This window comes from Tympanuchus pallidicinctus, unplaced genomic scaffold (genome assembly GCF_026119805.1).
Source record: "Tympanuchus pallidicinctus isolate F22 unplaced genomic scaffold, pur_lepc_1.0 scaffold18, whole genome shotgun sequence".
Taxonomy (NCBI): Eukaryota; Metazoa; Chordata; class Aves; order Galliformes; family Phasianidae; genus Tympanuchus; species Tympanuchus pallidicinctus.
The window spans coordinates 12,326,480-12,345,805 of NW_026294699.1; the positions used below are offsets into that span (position 1 = coordinate 12,326,480).

The 19,326-nt window shown below is 44.8% G+C and overlaps 1 protein-coding gene across 7 annotated transcripts in view; it reads left to right on the plus strand.

Moving 5' to 3' along the window:
- The window catches only part of MAD1L1 (mitotic arrest deficient 1 like 1), a 320,369-nt gene that overhangs the window by 202,465 nt on the left and 98,578 nt on the right, over positions 1–19,326 (plus strand). For all 7 annotated transcript variants that reach the window (XM_052680322.1, XM_052680324.1, XM_052680323.1 and 4 more), the window contains one exon: positions 2,091–2,298. In XM_052680322.1, coding sequence (XP_052536282.1) covers positions 2,091–2,298 — 208 coding nt within the window. The remainder of the gene's footprint in view (positions 1–2,090; positions 2,299–19,326) is intronic.

A 19,326-nucleotide genomic window follows, 5' to 3' on the forward strand; every position in this document is an offset into this window, starting at 1 on the left:
GCACTGGAAATGAGGGTGAGCTTTAGAACTGAGTTTCTGAGCATGATTTTCCAAGAGTGCATGTTTTAAAAGGAAAGGATAAATAGACTGAAGAAGCTCAGAAAGACAAAGCAGTGAATCTTCTTGGCAGCGCTTTGTAGAAAGGCCAGAAAGATATTTTAATAGTAAATAACCAGCAAAACAAATGGGCTGGTGCTGCACATGTTAAAGCAGTCTCAGCAGGGAAGGGAACAGCAGTCTGAGTCTGTAGGGTTTTCCTTCCCTCCTGGATCCTGCTGCTCTGTGTCTCTTTGTTACGTGAGAGTTTCTGCAGTGTTGGTGCAATGTGAGATCGCAGGTGCTCCCTGCTTGAGCCAAGGAGAGATCTCTGCCTGATGCTGTGGTGGTGCAGCCTTGCTCTGCAGCTCTGAGCTGTAAACAGCACCACAAACTTCTGGTTTGAATCTGTTCTCTTGAAAGGCAAATGAGGGCAAGGAGTGCCCTGGCCAAGCTGAGAGTATGAGAGAGGAGAGCCCTGAAAGGCAAATAGCACCAGGAGTTAGGCTGCCTGCAGTGGGAACTGCTTCATAAATGCTAGCGTGTTGCTGGGAAGAGTAGGTCTAATAGACTCTGTGTTCCCTCTGTTAAGTATCTTGGGGCTGCTACTTGAGGCCCCTCTCCTTCAGTTCCCATCTAAATATCTTTAGGCTGAAGCTGTCGGTGGGTTGATGCTCTCTTGGTCCTGCTGCCATTCTTCTCTTCCTCTGCATGGAAATGAGGTCACAAAGCCCCATTTCTGTGGGCCTGCAGGTCCAGCGCTGCCCCCCCCCCCCCCTCTGTGTTCCTGGGTACCACAGGGCCTGAGGTGGTGTGAGAAGTGTCACCACCAGGTACGTGATAGGGCATGGAGAGCACTGCTCTGATGGTGGGAACACCCAGCTGGACCGAGGGCCTTGGCTCTCTGTGCCTTGTTTTCCCAGTTCTGTGGTGAGTTAGCCCAAAGTTCCCAAGTCCTCTTGTGTTAGGAGTTCTTCACCCCCACTCTTTGCATGGGATGAACAGGTACCATCTCCTCACTTTGATGAGAGCACAAGCTTGTCTGTGCTGCCCTTCTGGTACGTGGATGGAGTGTTTTAAATGGTTGCAAAAGATGTTTGTTAGCAGAGCAGTGTGGGGGCTGCCACCAGCAGCATCGGGAGTGAAGTTGTTCAGTCTCTTTGGGGGGCTTTCGTTTGCCCCCCGAAAAACATGAATGTTTCTAGCACATCATTTATGAAAATTAAATGATGGAATTGGGATAATACCTGCCTCATGCTGCTCTTGATGGTTAATTAATGTTTACAAAATCACTTCAGGTCCTGAGATTTAATTGAAGGAAATATATTACCATATAAAATACCTTTTTATACAGGCAGTGCAATAGGATTTCAGAGTGCTGGGGAAGCCAAGATTAGCATATGCTTTACTACTTTTATGGTTGTGAGGCTTCCCATAGTTTCTGTGAAAATTGTCTCTCTGAAATCACAAATATAACATCAGTGTTTTCCTCTCACTTGGAAGAGATATTAATCTGCTATCTTAGAACTTGACTGTTTAAACTGCTATAAATGCAACTAACCTCTGAGAAAAGAGAAGTGTAAAATGAAATATCTTTTGACTTGCTTGGGGTGAGCTGATACAACTTGCTAATGACTCCTCCACTGCAGTCATATGGATGTTGCTGGCTCGTACTGGTAATAAATTAGGCTGGCACTGGGTGTCCTGCTGTAGTTTAAGTATGCATTTGCATGTTCATTATAATCTCCTTCTATCAAGAGATTTAAAATACAGCTATAAAACTTCATTTCTGGAGTTAAATTTAACAATGGAGGTGTCAGCCAAGGAACAAGCTCTGTGGAAGGTTGTGGGTTTTTCTTCTTCCCTGAATAGTGAGAGGAAGAGAGGCAATCCTGGTTCAGCTGATCTGGGCTGTTGGAATAACACATTATTACTGCATAAGTGTCACACCTTATGCTGTAATCTTTTTCATCTTCTACAAAAAGCAGTACGGTTGGGTGGTCTTGGAGTTGGGATCTGTTACTCAGTTTACTTCTGTTGTTTCCAACACGCAGGGTGACTATGACCCCAGCAAAACCAAAGTGCTTCATTTCAGCATGAACCCTGCAAGCCTGGCCAAGCAGCAGCGCAAGGAAGAGCAGCAGCAGCTGCAGGAGGAGTGTGAGAGGCTGAGGGAGCTGGTGAGGGTGCTCGAAGCCGGCGGCTCCATCCATGGGAATCTGGAAGGAGTTGGGAGCTTTCAGTCGCCGCAGGAAGTTGCAGGTAGGCTGTTGGCTTCTAGGCATGAAGATCTTATCCATTCCATATTGCCAGAGGAACTGACTGCCAAAGCAGATGGAGATGTTGCAGACCGTGTGCTTGCTGGGGTGGTTATGAGGAAAATGAAGAGAAGTGGGGCTGGTGCAGGAGGTGTGTGGTAGCAATCCAATGGCAGGTTGGTACGGGGGGGAGGTGGTAACGATGAACAGTAATAATCCATATCACTTGCTAATGAGAAATGAAATACCAGTGTAGCAGCTTTCCCATGCTGGGGCTGCCAATAGAGTAAAAGGAAATATTTCCTTCCTTTCAGGGCTGCTCTAGCCCTTGAGGTAGTACAAACAGCAGGAAATAACTTTCATAGCCGCAGGGGAGCAAGTGGTTGAAATCTTTTCAGACCTGGCTTAAAACAAATTAATATTGTTTATCAGTGTATATGTGCCCCATTAATCACAGTTACATTCAATACTCCATGAAAATAGAATACATCTTTCACTGAGCTAAATACATTTCACAAAAATCTGTGGCTCTCCTCCAATACAGTCTGTCTTCCCTTCACAAGCATGTGTGAGCCTTTTTAGTACAGTAACCCCTAAGTCAACACCTCCAGACGTGCTCTCAGACTCTGTAAATCAAGGTAAGGATATCAAAAAAAGCGACCCATCATCTACAAGGCTGTGAGGTGGCTGAACTGAGTCGAGTTGTGCTGCAGAGCCCAAGAGACCTTACTGCTGTAATTCTCTCACATATGCTCTGCCCTCAAAATGTTTTGTTAGAGAAATGTAAGAGCTGTGAGGAGCTGACCTGATGTGCTCCAGCAGCATGTGCATGGGATATGTCCGGAGGTCAGAGTGCTCCCTCAGATGTGGTGAAGAGGGCAGAGCTTTCCTCTTGAGCCATGTGTGTCAGAGACCCACATAGAGGCAGAGCCCTGACTGAAAAAAAAAACAACCTTACAACAAAACATCTTTCACTGCTATGGCACAAAAATGTTCTGAAAGCAGCTTGCTTGTCTTTCCACTGCTGAAAGGAAAGTTCTTCATTCCTGTTAAGACTGTTTCAGTCTCATAGTGGAACATGCCAGCATATAGTCTTAGAAATATGGTGGTGAGAAGTACAGATGGGTGGTTTTAAAATGAAGAGCTGAAGATGTGCTAGAGGTACAGTGATGGTTTGTCACTGTTGCTGTTCGTGGATGCTCCAACAGATGCATAAGCATCCACTTCCCAAATGTTTAAGGAAGGCTATCTTTGCCTGTAGGGGCTTCCAGTCTGAGATCCCGGTGGGATGTGTGTAGTTCTCAGGGTTAATGTTTACCTTACAGTCTGCATTTGAAATGTCACTGGTGTTTAAATTGCAGTGGCTGTGGCTGCTCGGTGCCCTTGCCTGTCACTGTGGTTGGCACAGCTGATACTGCAGAGCCCACAGCTGGCACTGCCCCTAAGCCCTGCATGGAGAGTGACGGTCAGGGGCAGACACTGCAGAGGTGAGGTCAGCTCTGTCTCTGCAGCTGATGAATGAGCCTCTGGGGCATCATCTGCAGTAATTAGACCATTTCTTCTCAGAGAGTGTGTTGCTCGCGTATGCCTTCTGTGATTTGTTATTCATAATTATTCTGCTGCCTTTTCATGCAGTTGCTTTTAGCTGTTCACGAGGCATTTCTGTGCTGGGATGTTACCAGGTTTGTCTTTAGCTCATAAGGGATTCATTTTTAAAGCTGCTTTCTCTTTTTGCCTTTGATTCTGACAGGAAAACAAACAGCTCCCTGGGTGTCAGTGTATTTCCAGCTTCTCCTATATATGGTGGGTGTTTTTTTCCTTTTGCCCCAGCCCGTGCTATGTCATTCTGACTCCAGTTAAGCTGGGGAAGAGCATCAGTTGCAGAATCTAGCAGGGTCAGAAATACTTGGGTGACAGTCTCTTGCCATCACTTATCACAGGTATAGGAGGGCCCTCTGTATTCTCTAAGAGTCTCTAAGTGCTTATAGAAGTGTTTCATGAAGGAAAAAAAAGCTGTAGGTGAGGGATGGAGGAGCCCTGTGGATGACTGTTTTAGAGATCTGGTTATGTACAAGGATCTTGATTGTTCTTATATGCTTGTGTTCATCACTGTCATTGCTATAAACAACCCTAAACCCTCCTCTCCTGTGCAGGGAGCATTCAGCAGTATGGTCTGATGTTAAGATCCCATGTGCGTTAGTGAGGATGTTCAAGGGATGCTGGGGATGTTATGGCACTGATTACAAGTCTGTGTGGCATATCTGATCTGCCTTTAAGTTGGAATGCCAGCTTTGGCTGCTTTGCTGGGGCAGGGCAGAGCTCCTCAAGCATGCTGTGCAAGCTGCATTTATTTCTGCATTGATTCCATCCTGCTTAGCTCATGCTGTGATTGCGGTGTGGATGTGACAGCTGTTCCAGGGCTGGTTTAATAACATGGATCCTCATGGCTAGAAAGCTTAGATTGTCTTCCTTGGGAAAAGAAGTGCACGATGTAGCTTTCACTGTTGTCTTAGGATCTCAACAGCTCTGCCCACAGGAATGGCAGCAGTGAAGAGCTGCCATGTGCCTTCTATTTCAGTGTATTTTTAAGGTGTGAAATGAGCTGGTGGCAGAAGCTCCTCTGCTCTGTTTGTCATTGTGCAGTTGGCTGCCTTTGGGAGAGAGCTTTATTGCGCATAACAAGGGAGCGGTTTTCAAGGAGGTTTGGGGAATTGTTTCTGGACAAAAGGAGGAGAAATCAGTATTTTTCTTGCACCCTGTTTTGCCAACTGCAATACCTGTATACCTGTGTATGCATCTGACTCACTTGGTGCATGCAAGAGGCAAATACCCACCTCTGAACTTGTGAAGAAGGAGACCTGTCAGTGCTGCGTGGAATGCAGGGAGACCAAGGGCTGAACTCATGAGTAGGAAGAGTGGATAAAAGCAGGAGGACAGCAAAGGTCATCTCTAAGTTTGCATTTTTGCCTCTTGACAGTTAGTGGTAAATGTAAGATTTTATCATCCTGTTCTGCTGCACACCCTGAATAGCTTGTTGGCACAGGTGAGGAATTTGGGTGGCCTGCAGCCAGTCAGGTTTGCTCTGTTCAGCATGCTTATGTGAACTGCAACAATTGCACTTCAGGTACAAAGGATTATAATTACCAACCAAAAAAAGCATTAAGGACTGTGATGTTGATGGTTTTGATAATAATGTATTGGCCATTATTAAATTCATTCATTGGACCGGAGTGCAGCACGTTTTTTTTCTGATTGTGGTTCCAACTCCTGGATAGGTAATAAGGGAATTATTACTGTGGACGTTAAAGCTCATTAAGTGTGACTCTATTAAAAATCAAGGTTATGCTGGACTTTAAATCTTTTTGAGCATAACCACTGGAGGCTGCAGCACAAGCTGGCAACTTGCCACGTGGTTCAGTGGTCCTTTTCTCATTTAAGCAGTAATAGTCTCTATTAAAATGGGTACCTGTGCTATTGCAAAGGAGAGGCTTGGACAACGTGAGCTATAACAACTTTCTGTCCTTTTTCAAAGTATAAAAATTGCACGCGGGCTTGTGCAGTATTAATGGGGCAGATCTGTGGCAGCCCCATTAAGGGAATGGGCTGTAACTTTATGGGTGTTTTGTTTCTCTGCCAGTGCCTCCATGGGTCTGGGTTGTGTAACAGCAGTGTGCACCAAGGTCAGGCTGCCATCTGGGAGCGTTTCTCAGTCCTCCTGCCTCAGACAGGGATGCAGATTGCAACAGCTTTAGGAAGGTGGTGCAGAGAATCACTGCCCAGATTTGGAATCTGTTCCAGTGCAATGTTTCTTTCTTGTGCTCTTATTGCTTTTTTTCCCCTGTACCTTTCTGTATTTCAGGCTGCATCTCTGCTTTATTTTCCTTCTGATCTATATCTTTATTTCCTGTTTTGCTTCAGGGCAGTTCTGTTTAGATGTTTTTTTTGTTGTTGTTGTTGTTGTTTTTTGCTCCGAGTTGGGCCTCTGGGTTGTTTTTTTTGGGCATTGCTAGAGATGGAGTTTGGTCTGCAAGCAAATAGGTAGGTGGCAGTACCAGCTGGAGGGGAGCTGATGGATACAATGCTTGTCTCTTAGAGTGCAGCATGGGTAGAATAGTGCTGATTGTTTCCATTTGTGATCTTATCTCAAAGGTGACATGCTCGAAGATAGGAATATGAATAACCTGTTCCTGACTGCAAAATGCAGCAATGCAAATTTTCCACTTGCTTTCATGATTTATTGCTATCCCATAGGTGTGGTGGTGCACTCCTTTCTTTCACCCAGCCTCTCCCCATAAGAGGAAAAGTGCTTTTAGTATTCTTTCTGTTGAGAGAGAGACTGACACCCCTACCAGAAAAGAAGATGGGGAAATCAACTGACTTCCAAAATTCTCCACAGACAGATGAAGTGAGCTATTTTCCTTAAACTATAGTTCCACCAAAAACAAAAGCTACTGATCAGTTTGAACAACTTCTGTGTTTTTTTTCTGTTGGTAAAGTAGGGAAAAGGGCTCCCTGATGGGTACAGGAGAATCTTGCTGCAAGGCTGATGTTTGACCTGAATAGAGATGCTATATTGTGTGCTAAGCAATGGCTGTCTCTAGCATCACAGCTATGTCAGTGTCTTATAAAAACGTTTCTAATTGGAATTAAATTGGGTAATGAATTAATACTAAAATAATCTAATCCTGTTAAAGTGACAAGCCAGAGATGGTAAAATTTGTCACTGTCCCAGCATGCTTATGCTTCTGATGAATGTGTTTCTGAGTACAGAAGGTGACAAAAAGGAGCAGATGGAATTGAAAAGTTGCTGTTCTCCATCCGCAGTTGTCTGAGCTGATGGTGCTTGGGAGCCTTGATGCTTCCTCCCATCTGCCTGTAGGACATCCATGCATGATGAGGGCTGCACCTGTGAATGAGGTGCGAGTTCTTCTTAATGGGTGGTGAGTGGATGCAGCACCTGCATTCACTTTGCTCTGGTCCAGCAAGGCTAGGCAAGGCAGCTGCACAGCAGCCGTTGTTCAGTCCCAAAAGACTTCTGAAGTGCCTGTTCCTGATTCAGAGAGAGTTTGTTAGGTAGCATTTGTCTTTGCAGTTGTAACAGGTCAAGTCCCCTCCAGCTTTGTACTGAAGGAATTGCCCTCTTTGTAAAGAGACATAAAGTGAAGGTTTGGGGTGTTTGCTGTCTCCAAATGTTAAGGAACTTCTAGTAAGAGCAGGATGTTAGCCTTTGTGCCTTGTACTTCAAGTAATTGCTTTCTGTGTATCCCAATCTCCTCTGAAGCTCATAAAGAGCTTGTATTTGCCTCCACAGTTTTGCTGTGCGCTGATGAAGTTCTGTCCTTTCAGTCCATGATCTTGTTGGGGAGAAAAGTCATTCCCTACTGCTGCCTACACCACAAACACTGTGTGGCTTTAATGCACAAAGCACACAGAACAAATGTTATTAGCAGCAGACCTTGGGAGCTGCTCAGAGCTTGCCCACCTCCTGTGCTCTCAGGGGTAATCCCCTCACCTCATAGCTGGTTATTATTATTATTGCATTTATGGGGCTAGTTTTTCTACTGTGAGACATTCTGACCTATCTGAGACCTGAGTAGTATATTAAAACTGGGAATAAGCTGATTGTTTAAGTAGATCTTAGTTTGATTTCCTTCCATATCATTCACATCCCTTTGCCCCAGCCTAGCAATACAGGTGATGAGGTGGGAGTGCTAAATAAACCTGCTTTCCTAAAAGGCTATAACCAAGCTGAGCTCTCCTGTACTTCACTATTGACTGTGATGTCATAGTTGGTGGGCAAAGTCTATAAAGCCCTTTTGCATTACAACTGTGTCAGTGGATTTGGGCAGCCCACCCACAAGGGATGGGCACCTTGAAGGCTCTGTGTCCTCATCCAGCAGTAGATGATGAAGGCTGTGCACTGCTCAAATCAGCACAGGGGCCTATAAAGAACCATGGCTTGAATGAGAGTATAGTATCTCAAGAGGGCTGAAAGAAACGTTCTCAGGTTTAAAAGAAAAAAAATTGCTTTTATCATACGTGGCATTTATCATCTAGATAGATTCCCAGCTTTTTAGAGATAACACAGATAGGAAGTCGTGCAGCACTGGAGATATTGAGAGCAGTGTGCCCTGCTGATGGCAGCATGCCACGAGCCTGATAGGTATGTGCCCCTGGGTGCTGCAAAGCCATGAGCCCTGCAGTGTGCCTGAGTGCTGCAGCTGTGACAAGAGGCTCTGAGGGACATTGCTGGGACTCAAAGACTCCATCTGTGGTCCAGGGATGAGAGACTTATGATCAGTCCTTGGTTCTGGTGCAGCTGCTGAGTATGCGAGGTTTGCTGTGAGTCAAGGGTTATAGCAGAGCCTGAACTGAGCCCTCACAAAGAGCAGCAGAGCTGCCAGTTTTCTTCCTTGCCTCTCTTTTCTATGCAGTTTGTGTGGAGTTCATGAGGCCATATGTTCTCTGCCCTTGTAAGAGGCAGCTTGTGGACCTGCGGAGTACCTCCATGCAGCTCCACTGTTCCTTGAGTTGTTTTTAAAGCATCTCCTACCCTCTGGCTAGGCACTATGTAGAAGCTGACTTTAAGTATTTACTAGAACCAGATCCCTTGCTCCAGAGGGGGGAAAAGCTGCTTTACCAAGAAAGAAATGTTAACAACATAAAATTGGGAGGAGAAGATGGAAAACAACTGAGTATATGTGATGAGAGGACCAGAGTGAATCGCTGAAGTATGTCTTCCAGGATTTATTTGGCAAGGGATGTGTCTCTGGACTTAGAGATCCAGCCTGGAATCTGGTGGTGGTGGAAGTGAGTGGCACTACAAGAAAAAATGATTCTGAGCAGAGGGAGGGCTGCTTGTTTCCTCAGTGGATGTTTGTGTTTGTTTGTTTGTTTTTTTTAATTCAGTACCAGGGTAGTGAAGTCGTGCTGTTACGTCTGAGAAAAGGTCACCTTTGCTGAGGCAAAGAGGGAAGGTAGAGGCACCTAATGTCTAGTTACCGGTAGGAGGCAAGGCTAGAGGGCTTTGTGGGACCACGTATGTCAAGAATGTTTGTGGGCATACCTGGAGTATCCTGGGCTTGACAGGCAATACTCTTTCTTCTTCTGGTTTTACCGTACGTGGCTTTAGAGGAGAATCAGCAATAAAACCACTACTTCTAGGCCTGCCGACTTAAAGTTCAGGTTCCCTGTCCACCACTGACTGAATGAACCATAAAGCAGCAGCAAGGATGAGTTGTTCCTGCTGCCAAGCATGTCCTTTCACATCCTATGTAACCCTGTTCCTCTGCTGTAACCTGGGAAAGTCCAGAGCATTGGTAAGGAGAGAAGTCAGTGAGCAGCATAAAGACCTTTCCCTCCTGTGTTTTAACCCCTTCCCTCTCTACAAATGACTGTAGAAGCACCATTAAACTTGTCCCATGAGGATGCTGGCACATTGCATATAATGCCTTTTCTTGCCTTGGTTCTTGTACATCCTGCTGTACTGACAGTGTCTTTATCCTCCAGAGACATGGCAACAGGCCGCTCAGCTTGTGGGTCTTGGTAAAGTTTGGTGCTTGAATTTTGCTGCCTGGCTGCTGAAGTCAGGCTCTCCTTATGCAGCCCAGCAGGTGAGAGCCAGGGCGCTCCTGCTCCGTGTCTCCAGTCCAGCAGTTCTCCCAGGGGGAAGGAAAAGCAGTAGTAACTGCAGCTGCCCTTTGGATCCTGTGGGGGTTGTGATATGAGCTGCCTCTCAAAGCACTTTGCATCACAGAGCAGCTTTTGATTAGGAATGATGTGCCATAAGGCCTTTGGATGTTCACAATTGAAAATGCTCTTTCATTCATCAGCAAGATTGAGAAGAAAGGCTTGTGCTGATGTCTCAAATTCAGGCTGACACGATTTCCCTGACTTTAGAAAAACCAGCCTGCCGGAGCGCTCCGGGTGGAGAGCTCAGATCTTTGCATCTTGGCGATGGATTGTTTCTCCTGGAAATTAAAGCTTGATGCCTTTGTGAGCAGTGGAGTGTATTGGAAATCTGGCTGAGAAACTTTGTAATGAGTGTTGAGAAACAAGCCGACCAGGTTTGTGCTGGCAAGGTGAATGTCCCCTTGGTTGGGGATGCTTGTTGGGTTTGGGTAAGGGAAAATACTGCACGTATTTGTATGCGTTCTCTCAATGTTATCTAAGATGGTGGTAATCTTGTTACGGCAGATTGATAATGGAAAAAAAAATTACTGAATTTGCTTTTTTTTTTTCCCCTCTGGAGTCCACATCTCAATTTCCAGTTAGATATACCTGGCTGGGAACTGATGCTTGACTGTCTTTGCAGGATAAATAGGGACTGCTTAAAACTAAATCCAGATGAGGTGGGGTGGATGCGTAGAGGCTGAGAAATAAAGCATCTGCACTCATTCCACACTCTAAAGGGACATCATGTGCAGCTAACGTTCAGATGCTAGAGGAGAGCTGTATGTATGATCAGGATTACCTGCTTGTGACTCTGTGGGAAGCCATTTTCCCCAGGCTGTGCTGTTCTTCAGTCATGTTCTTGATTTTTGTTTTCACTTACCCTGATTATTTAGTGGCTACAAATGAAGTAAAAATAAGGCAGTTTCAATATTCTAGAGCAATGGCTGTATTTAAGAAGTTTATATTTGATGAGTAAGTTGATGACATTGCATTATGTGAATTTGATGTGCAAACTTGTCACCAATGTGTAAACATAGTGACAGCAGGACCAGCAATTCTCAGCCTAATCAAGTAAGCCAAGTAACACATTCTTTGAGCTATAGAGTAATAGAGACTGATTTGCATATTAAAATGAGAGAAGCTCCACAGATCCAACAATTAAGTTGATATTCTAATTGCGTAAAAGTCAGGAGATTCAAAGTTATGCTTTCTGCATCAGTTCATTTGTCACCCACGTGTATATGTAATATTTTCAATGACTTCATCTGGTATGAAACTAATATGCCTTAAGATACGTGAAACGTTGGCTGTTGAAGAGAGGAGAGCTTTAGATTTGCTGTGTTGGAAACAGACTCAGAGCCTCAGGCCTGGTCTGCTTAAAAATAGCACAAACAAACTCCAGGTAATTTCTTTTCTAATATTCTAGTAGATGTGATGGGAAGGAGCGTGCTATATTCAAATGCAATAGGAAAAAAAACCCCATTGATCTCAGCAGACCTTGAATTATATCCTTAACTTCTTGTTTTCTTTTTAAGGAATAAGCTTTATTTAATTGCAGATTCGCACAAGCGCGCTGGTACCACTAAGAATTCCATCAATATATGGATTCTGTCCTTGGTGTTTATGCTGGCTTCTCAGTACTGATCTTGCATTCAGATAAGCACGCACATATACAGCTACCCTTATCTACACGTGCTGATGTGCTGATAGATGAATGCTTGTTCCCTAAGCTCACAAAAAGCTGTTCACATGCCAAGTCGAATGACTTTTTTTTTCCCTCCATAATCCTCTTTGAATTAGACAACAAAAAGAAAGTGTTTGAAAAGGTGAACTAATGGATATGCTTTTCTTCCTGATGAGGAGAAGAAAAATGGGGAAGTGCTGGAAGATGGTCAAGCGGAGTTTTGATCCAGCTTCTCTAATCAGATTCATTCTAAGCAGTGGGCGACCAGGGGAAACATTAATCCACAGTGGGGTTATGTGCAATGGAGAACATGAATTTGGAAAGCAATCAGCGTATAAAAGCAGATACTTACAATTAGTTTTCTGTCTTAATTGTGGCACTGACACTAGTACCACAATATGATGTTATGCTAGTCCTTTGAATATGGTGCTAAATAACAGTATAAGTAGGAAGGGAGGCACCCTCCTCTCTTGGAGTCTTCACACATACCCACCTGGATTGCTGATGCGAGGCAGTGTTGCAGTGGTTGCCAACAGAGGTGTCTGGAGGATGAGTTAGAGGAGAAATGGGCCCAAAGCATCACCCCCTCCTGGGGATGCTTTTACAGGGTTGCATGCTTTAACTCAAGTTTGTTGTTAACAGCTGTGGCTGCTCCATGCTGCAGCACTCACAGGATCCAAAATAGAAAGGCTTCAGTTCCTCTCCATTACTTGTCCTGTGCAGTCCTTTTGGGATTCCACAGTACAGAGACCTGAGCACTGCTGTAACAAGCTCGTGGGGCAGCATAGCTTGGTAGGTAGATGGCATTCTGCGTGGCTTTGGTGTAGGTTTGTGCCAAGGTAGCAGAAACAGGAGTTTAAACCATAGCAAGACTTAAGTCTCAGGGGAAGGACATGTCTGTCCTCCAGGGGTTTCTTAGCAGCTGACAGCAATCCATTATTTAGACTAAACTAAAGCTAGCCACTATGGTTTATGTAGACCTACCAACTGCTGCAGTCTTTGCTTGTTATTTCAGTGTTTCCACATCATCTCTGTTGTAGTGCCAGGTGATCTGACTTGAGCTGTGCTCAGAGAGCAGTAAATCAATCCGACCTAAGGAACATCATATTCATTCTTATACATAAGAGTTTAGCCTGATGGATGAAAGTCAGGTGGATGGGAACCTGGTTGGAACCCAACTCTGGCCTGCCTTTTCCCTCACTGCCTGGCTAAGTGGGTCTCTGTCTTCGTTGAATAGAAAAGTCTTGATGTATCCTGTTGGAGTATCATAGCATAGTGGATTATTGGGTAGGTACGTCGCTCTGTGAAGTTACTGTCTGCGATGATCAGATACCGTTATAGATGTGCAACAGAAGTATTTCTGTTAAATAGAACAGAAGCTTCTGCAAGGAAGGGCCAGAGGCAGCAGCAGCAGCATCCTCCTTCACTAGAGACCGCAGATGTGTCATCAGAACTCACCGCTAGTGGCATCAAAGGCAGCGTGCAGATCTGAGAGATTCAGCAAGACTTTTCTGAATAGGCTGATAATGATGGCTGTGTGCGATTTCCCCTTTCAGAATGCCATATTGCCACGGCCTCTCTGAAATGAGGCAGAACTTAGGGCAACTTTCTGTCTTGTTAGGCAGAAGTAGGAAGAAGTAATGTTAAGTTAGAACCAGCGAGGTTCCATCTGCCTAACAGGTACTGAAGGTGCTGAAGATGTTTTCATAAGCAGCCATAATTTGAATTAAATCCTGGCCAGGTTGCTTCCATAATGATGTGCCTGTGCTGTCCTCAGTATATGGAAGTGTGCCAGTGCATTTGTAAGCTCCCTGCGGAATGTATTTGGACTCCCATGGTGTCACAAGGGGTAGCGGAAATTACTCTTCAAAGCACTTCTTGCACTTCTTTCTGCTGTAGGATCCTTCATATTTTACAACTTGGAGGGGGTGGGGGAGGGAGCAAGGGGAAAAAAAAAAAAAAAAAAAAGCAGCAGAGAAAGGGATCGTTTCCTTGTGCTTGGGTCATGGGGAAGTTTTAGTTGACAAGAATTTCAAGCAAGGTGTCCCCGTGGATGGGAAGTTTTCTTCAAGACAATGTCCTAGGCCAAATGGGGAGGATGCTTTCGCAGGTTCTGGCAACAGGTTCAAAACGGATGGCATCCTAGTGACATTTCAGGTAGCACACAGTCCCAGGCTGCTCACCCTGTGGGCAGAAATAAATAAGGATAAAAATTAGCACTGCTCATATCCCACTTATTGCAGTGTGTTAAACACTGCTGTTCTCCTCTGACAAAGGCGATGTGAGCCAGGCAGCTCCATCAAATCAGGGCAAATGAGCAATTAGCCAGAGGTACAGAAATAGTGTTTAGAAAGGTATAAAGTTGCTCTGAGAGCTATAAAATGTCTCTCCTTGTTTTGTGCATGGTTTAGAGTGGGAATGTTTGACACTTAACAAAAGCTGACTAATTCTTTGTTGTTTCCCTCTAACGATCAGAATTCAGGGGAGGGCTGGCTGTGACAGGCTGGAGGAGCATTGCAGTGAAAGCAAAGCTCTTTTTAATTAGAAAGTCCCTTGGATGATTTACTTTCTTAGTGATTGGAGCACTGGCTGGTTTAAATGTGTCAAGCAGTGCTGACCAGTACAATGCAGAGTTGTCAGCGCAGCTTCTGTTTTGCTCTTCAGAAATCAAGAGGTGAAGCCTGTTCCAACGAGGAGAGTCTGTGATGAGAGGAATTATAGCTGAAGCCAGCCGTGCTAGCAGCTCCACCATCTGCTGTGAAGTCTCTGGCTTGAATTCCAGCACTTATGGTAGCAGGCGTAATGATGATAATATTTTCCACTTCTGTAGCACCCTCTGTCCAAAGGTCTCTGGGTATGCTAGAGATGCTAATTTAGACTCGTGGCACCCATGGGGGGTGGGCATGAGCCTCCACGCTGTCTTTTCTTGCTTGCAGAGTCTAGAGATACTGTTGGTAATCTTTGTGCAGCAATTCCTTCTGGTAGGAAGCCCTGAAAGAACAAAACCATCTCGCACTGTTATTAGCACGGGTGAGTTTAAGTCAGGGCTGTGTTTCGAGAGGCAGTCTGACTGCTGGTAGCTGCTGGAGCAGGAGGTTGGAAGCGATCCCCATGCTCCACAGTGGGCTCAGGGTGGCAGCACAGTGGCTGTGTCTGCATCAGCTGTTGCAGGGTTCTTAGCTTCTTTGTGCAAGTTTTGCTTAGGTCTTACAGCTCCAGTCCAGCCCTTTATCCGTAGCCTTCTGAGGAAGCTGTGCTGCTGCTTATGGTGACACTGCAAACTGTGTGTGCAGCACTGTACAGATAGAGAAGCAGTCAGGAGTTCTGTCTAGAGGGCTTTTCTCATGCAGCTTTATTTTACTCACTGTAACCCAGTCTTGTAAAAGGTTAACAAGAAAGTAGTCTCATAAGCTACAGGCAGGGGGGAGAGGAAATGAACGATTAACATTGTATGGATCATCAGGAAGAAACAGTTCCATGACATTTGGACAGAAACCTCTAATGCATCCCAGCTTTCGTACTCATGGATTCACAAGTTTGTCCCTGCAAAGGTCCAGTAAATGTACTCTGCAGTGGAATGGGGACAGTGATGCTCTTCCTTGGAGTGCACAGTGTAAATAAGACCAACTGGTTAAGATCAAAGTGACGCCCACAATCCACCATTTCTAAGAGAAAAGACACTGTTGTCAAGCATCATATGGTGCAAGGGTATTTTTGTCTATCCAAGACAGTTGTCCTTGGAGATTTATGCATAACATTAAAATGAGGAAGGTGGGGAGCAAACCCTTTCTGTGCCTAATTATTGTTGGGTGCTGCATGCGTTTTTTCTCTATTATTTACTTAATCTTAAATGCCAGATGCTAAAGGGCACCAGCATCAATTAACTGCCTAATTAGACTTGCAAAGAAATCGCGCAGCCTGGTTAGAGGCAAATTAAGCAGAACCACTACCAACAGAAAACAAACACAGAAGCTCAGGGCTGTCTTTGCAATCATTTTTACAGCTCTCCATGTACACCACTTATTCTCATTACTTGCCCAAAACTCTTTGGAGCACACAATCTTGGCGTGGCTGGTTGCAGCTCAGTGTTGCCATACTTGTTGCCATACTCAGTGGATTCAGTGATGCCTTTCTCAGTTGTCTCCAAATCCTTTTGATTGAGTTTGGATCAGATGCTTTTTGCAAGAATTTGTGTGGGACTTAGAATCATAGAATCACCAAGGTTGGAAAATACCTAAAAGATCACCCAGTCCAACCGTTCACCTATTACCAATAGCTCCCACTAAATCCATGTCCCTCAACACAACATCCAGCTTTTTCTTGAACACCCCCAGGGTCGGTGACTCCACCACCTCCCTGGGACTTCATCCTGACTGATAGAGGAGCTTGTCTTCTGCTCAGTGCCCACTGCTCCCCTGCAATCATTAAGGTGGGAAAGGCTGCTGAGATCAAGTCCAGCTGTCAGCCTAGCCTGGTGAAGACTGCACACCATCCTCTGCTTCTGCTGAGATGGCTCTTGTGGCAGTCTTTCTGTTCTGCAATGCTTAGGAGGCAGCCAGAAAGAGCCCTGCTTCCTTTTCTACCTAACAACAGGGAGCAATATGCTTTTATTCCATCAGTTCCCACTCTTACCCGTGAGAATTGTCACAGGAGTGAAATGCGTTCATTTTTGTTTTATCCAGGCCTCTAATTCAGTCTGAATCTTTATCTTGCAAATTACTTTAACAAAGTAATAATCAATACCCTGAGTTCATACATACAAAGTTCTTCCTTGCAGGTTCCACCGCCTCTCTGATGCTATCCCTGCTCTGACTTGGTGCCATTATGCCAATGTGATGGCACTTCAGTGCCTTTGCAGCCTGCCATGTTTTACAATTTCTGCATTGTTTTTAGTGCCTGAATGCATTAAGATGTCCCAAAACTTTCTGGAAGCAAGGTGTGCTCAGTTCCTCAGTGCTTTGCTCTCACTCTGTGCCATGCTGCCTCAACACTGCTCACTCTCTTTCTGAAAACAAGCCTTAGCCCTTGGTTAGTACTTTATTTCTTCAAAGCACTGTATAAACATTAGCTAATTAAGTATATATAACATGCCCTAAAGTATGCTGGAGGAAAACTGCAGCACAACATTGAAGTTTCCAGTCACTTGATCCAGTGTAAAATCTGATTGAATCGCTAATTATTTCCCAAAATTCTGTGCCTACTCGAGACAGGAAGATGAGCTGCAATCAGGAGCATAAGAAGCTGCAGCCCAAAGGGGGTGGTCAGGTAAGCTCTGTGTTATTTTGAGAGTTGATTTGACTCTATGCACTGAGGTAATAAATAAAAAACAAACAAAAACAAGAGCTGCAGCTTTTTTGGATCTTTCCTGTTTTGATATATATAATCAGCTCTGTGTTTCCTGTTGAAATGTTCATTAAAATTGCAGCCCCTATGATTATGCCTAATTCAAATCAATAGGGCTCCTGAAACAATTTCAGGTATTTTCAAATGCTGCTGTAGAACTTCCTTGTTTATGATGTTATGATTAAGTGACATCTTCCTGAGCAGTCTAAAGAACTTAGAGAGAAGCTGAAGAGATTTTCATTAATTATTATTTTCTTACCCTGAGCGGCCGTGAATAATGCAGACCCAGGTTTATTGCTTTATCTTAGTACAGCCCACATATTCCAGTTGACATCCCAATCAGAAGTCCAGTGACACAGGTTCTGTGTAATTCCTGGTGAGCCATAATTGACTTTTGTTTTGGAATCTTAATGCAAACAAATTACACAGAGCATCAGATGAGTAGTTCTTGGAGCACAGCAGCCACTCTGTGCTAACAGCTTGCAAACTTCTGCATGCAACAGTAGTCGCTCATAGGCATCATCAACCCTTGCTTGTTTTAATTGGCTTGTGCTGTCTGGAAGGAAGATTGCAGTGTCCAAAGGAACAAGGTATCTCAGTGGCTCTCATGCTGACAGAGGTCCTTTTACTTGTATTGGAAAAATGCTTTCCAAGCTTTTTCAGCTGTTCTGTTTTGGGATGTTTTAGAGTGATGCGAGGGTTCTTGAGTGCTTGTCTTAATGAGTTTAGGTTATTAACTCACTGTTTTTTGTAGTAACTGTAGTCTGCTTCACTATTTTAGAAGGCTTGGCACAGTTCTGTGTTTTAGTTGCAAACGTCACAGGAAAATATCTACAACAAAACATTGTGGGAGAGAGACTGGCTGAATGAACAGATGTTTACCGTCTCCAACTTCTGTGGTTTAAAAAAAGCAAACATGTTTCTATAAAAAAACAATGTGGTGAATGCATTTACTTGTCTGTAGTTTTGTGCTTCACCTTCCTGTGAAGGTATTTCTTTGCTTTCTTCTGTTTTTTATTGGCTCCCTTGCTCCTGGTGGGACACGGGTGAGGAGGTCTGTGCAGATCCGCGCTGGCTTTCTGGGCTGCCCACACTGCTCTGAGCACTTCTGTTGAGCAGTGCTGCCCTGTTAGGTGCTGGGATGGCCAGGTCTGAGCAGGTACTTGGGTTAGCAGTGCTCTGTGGTTGTGCTGAGCTGCCCTGCCACCATTGTGGAAATCATAGAATCACCAAGGCTGGAAAAGACCTAAAAGATCATCCAGTCCAACCGTTCACCTATTCCCAATAGCTCCCACTAAACCACGTCCCTCAACACAACATCCAGCCTTTCCTTGGACACCCCCAGGGTCGGTGACTCCGCCACCTCCCTGGGCATCCATTCCAGTGCCTGACCACCCTTTCTGAAAAGTAATACTTCCTCATGTCCAGCCTGAATCTCCCCTGCCGTAGCTTGAAGCCATTCCCTCTGGTCCTATCACTGATGGCACGAGAGAAGAGGCCGACCCCCAGCTCACTACAGCCTCCCTTCAGGAAGTTATAGAGAGCAATGAGGTCTCCCCTGAGCCTCCTCTTCTCCAGGCTGAACATTCCCAGCTCCTTCAGCCTCTCCTCATATGGCCTGTGTTCCAGACCACCTGTGCTGTGTGACCATTGTACCTAGCAACATCCCTGGCCTTAAAAGGGGGCACCAGGCGGTGTGCAGGTTAGAACCAGGAAATGCAGGCTGTCATTTCTAATTGTTTTATTACTAGCTTTGAGGTAGAGTAGGATTTTAGGTGCATTCTTGTTCTTCCAAATGTATTTGGTGCTGAAGAAGTAAGACTGTGGGACAGAAGTGTGTTAATTGGGGTATCTTCCTAGGCATCCTTTCAGTATTCAGGACTTGTGTGCCTGATGAAAAGGAAAGCTAAATGCTTTGAACATGGATAGGGGAAGTGGACAGAGGAGGACAGGGCAGACCAAAGCTGTTTCCTATTTTAACAGAAAATAGATTGAATGTGACTTGGCTGCTGTACCTTAATGGGCAATCCTTACTCAGAGCTTCAGAGGAAGAGAAAATCTATAAGGCTATGGATGATGCACGAGGATTTTCGCAGACTTTTCTCAAATGTAGCATGTGCTGCTGAATAGCACAGCCTCTAATGGTAACACTTTCTTCAAGCACAGCACTAATTCATTGATCTAGCCTAGTTGGGGTAAATCTATTTTTAATTGCTTGCACATCCTATGTGCAGAACTTCTAATGATGACATTTTTCCATGCTTGTCCCTCAACGTGTGGTTTTTCCTACACGTATTGCAGTGCCCTTCCTGCCAGCAGCATGGTTTGCTT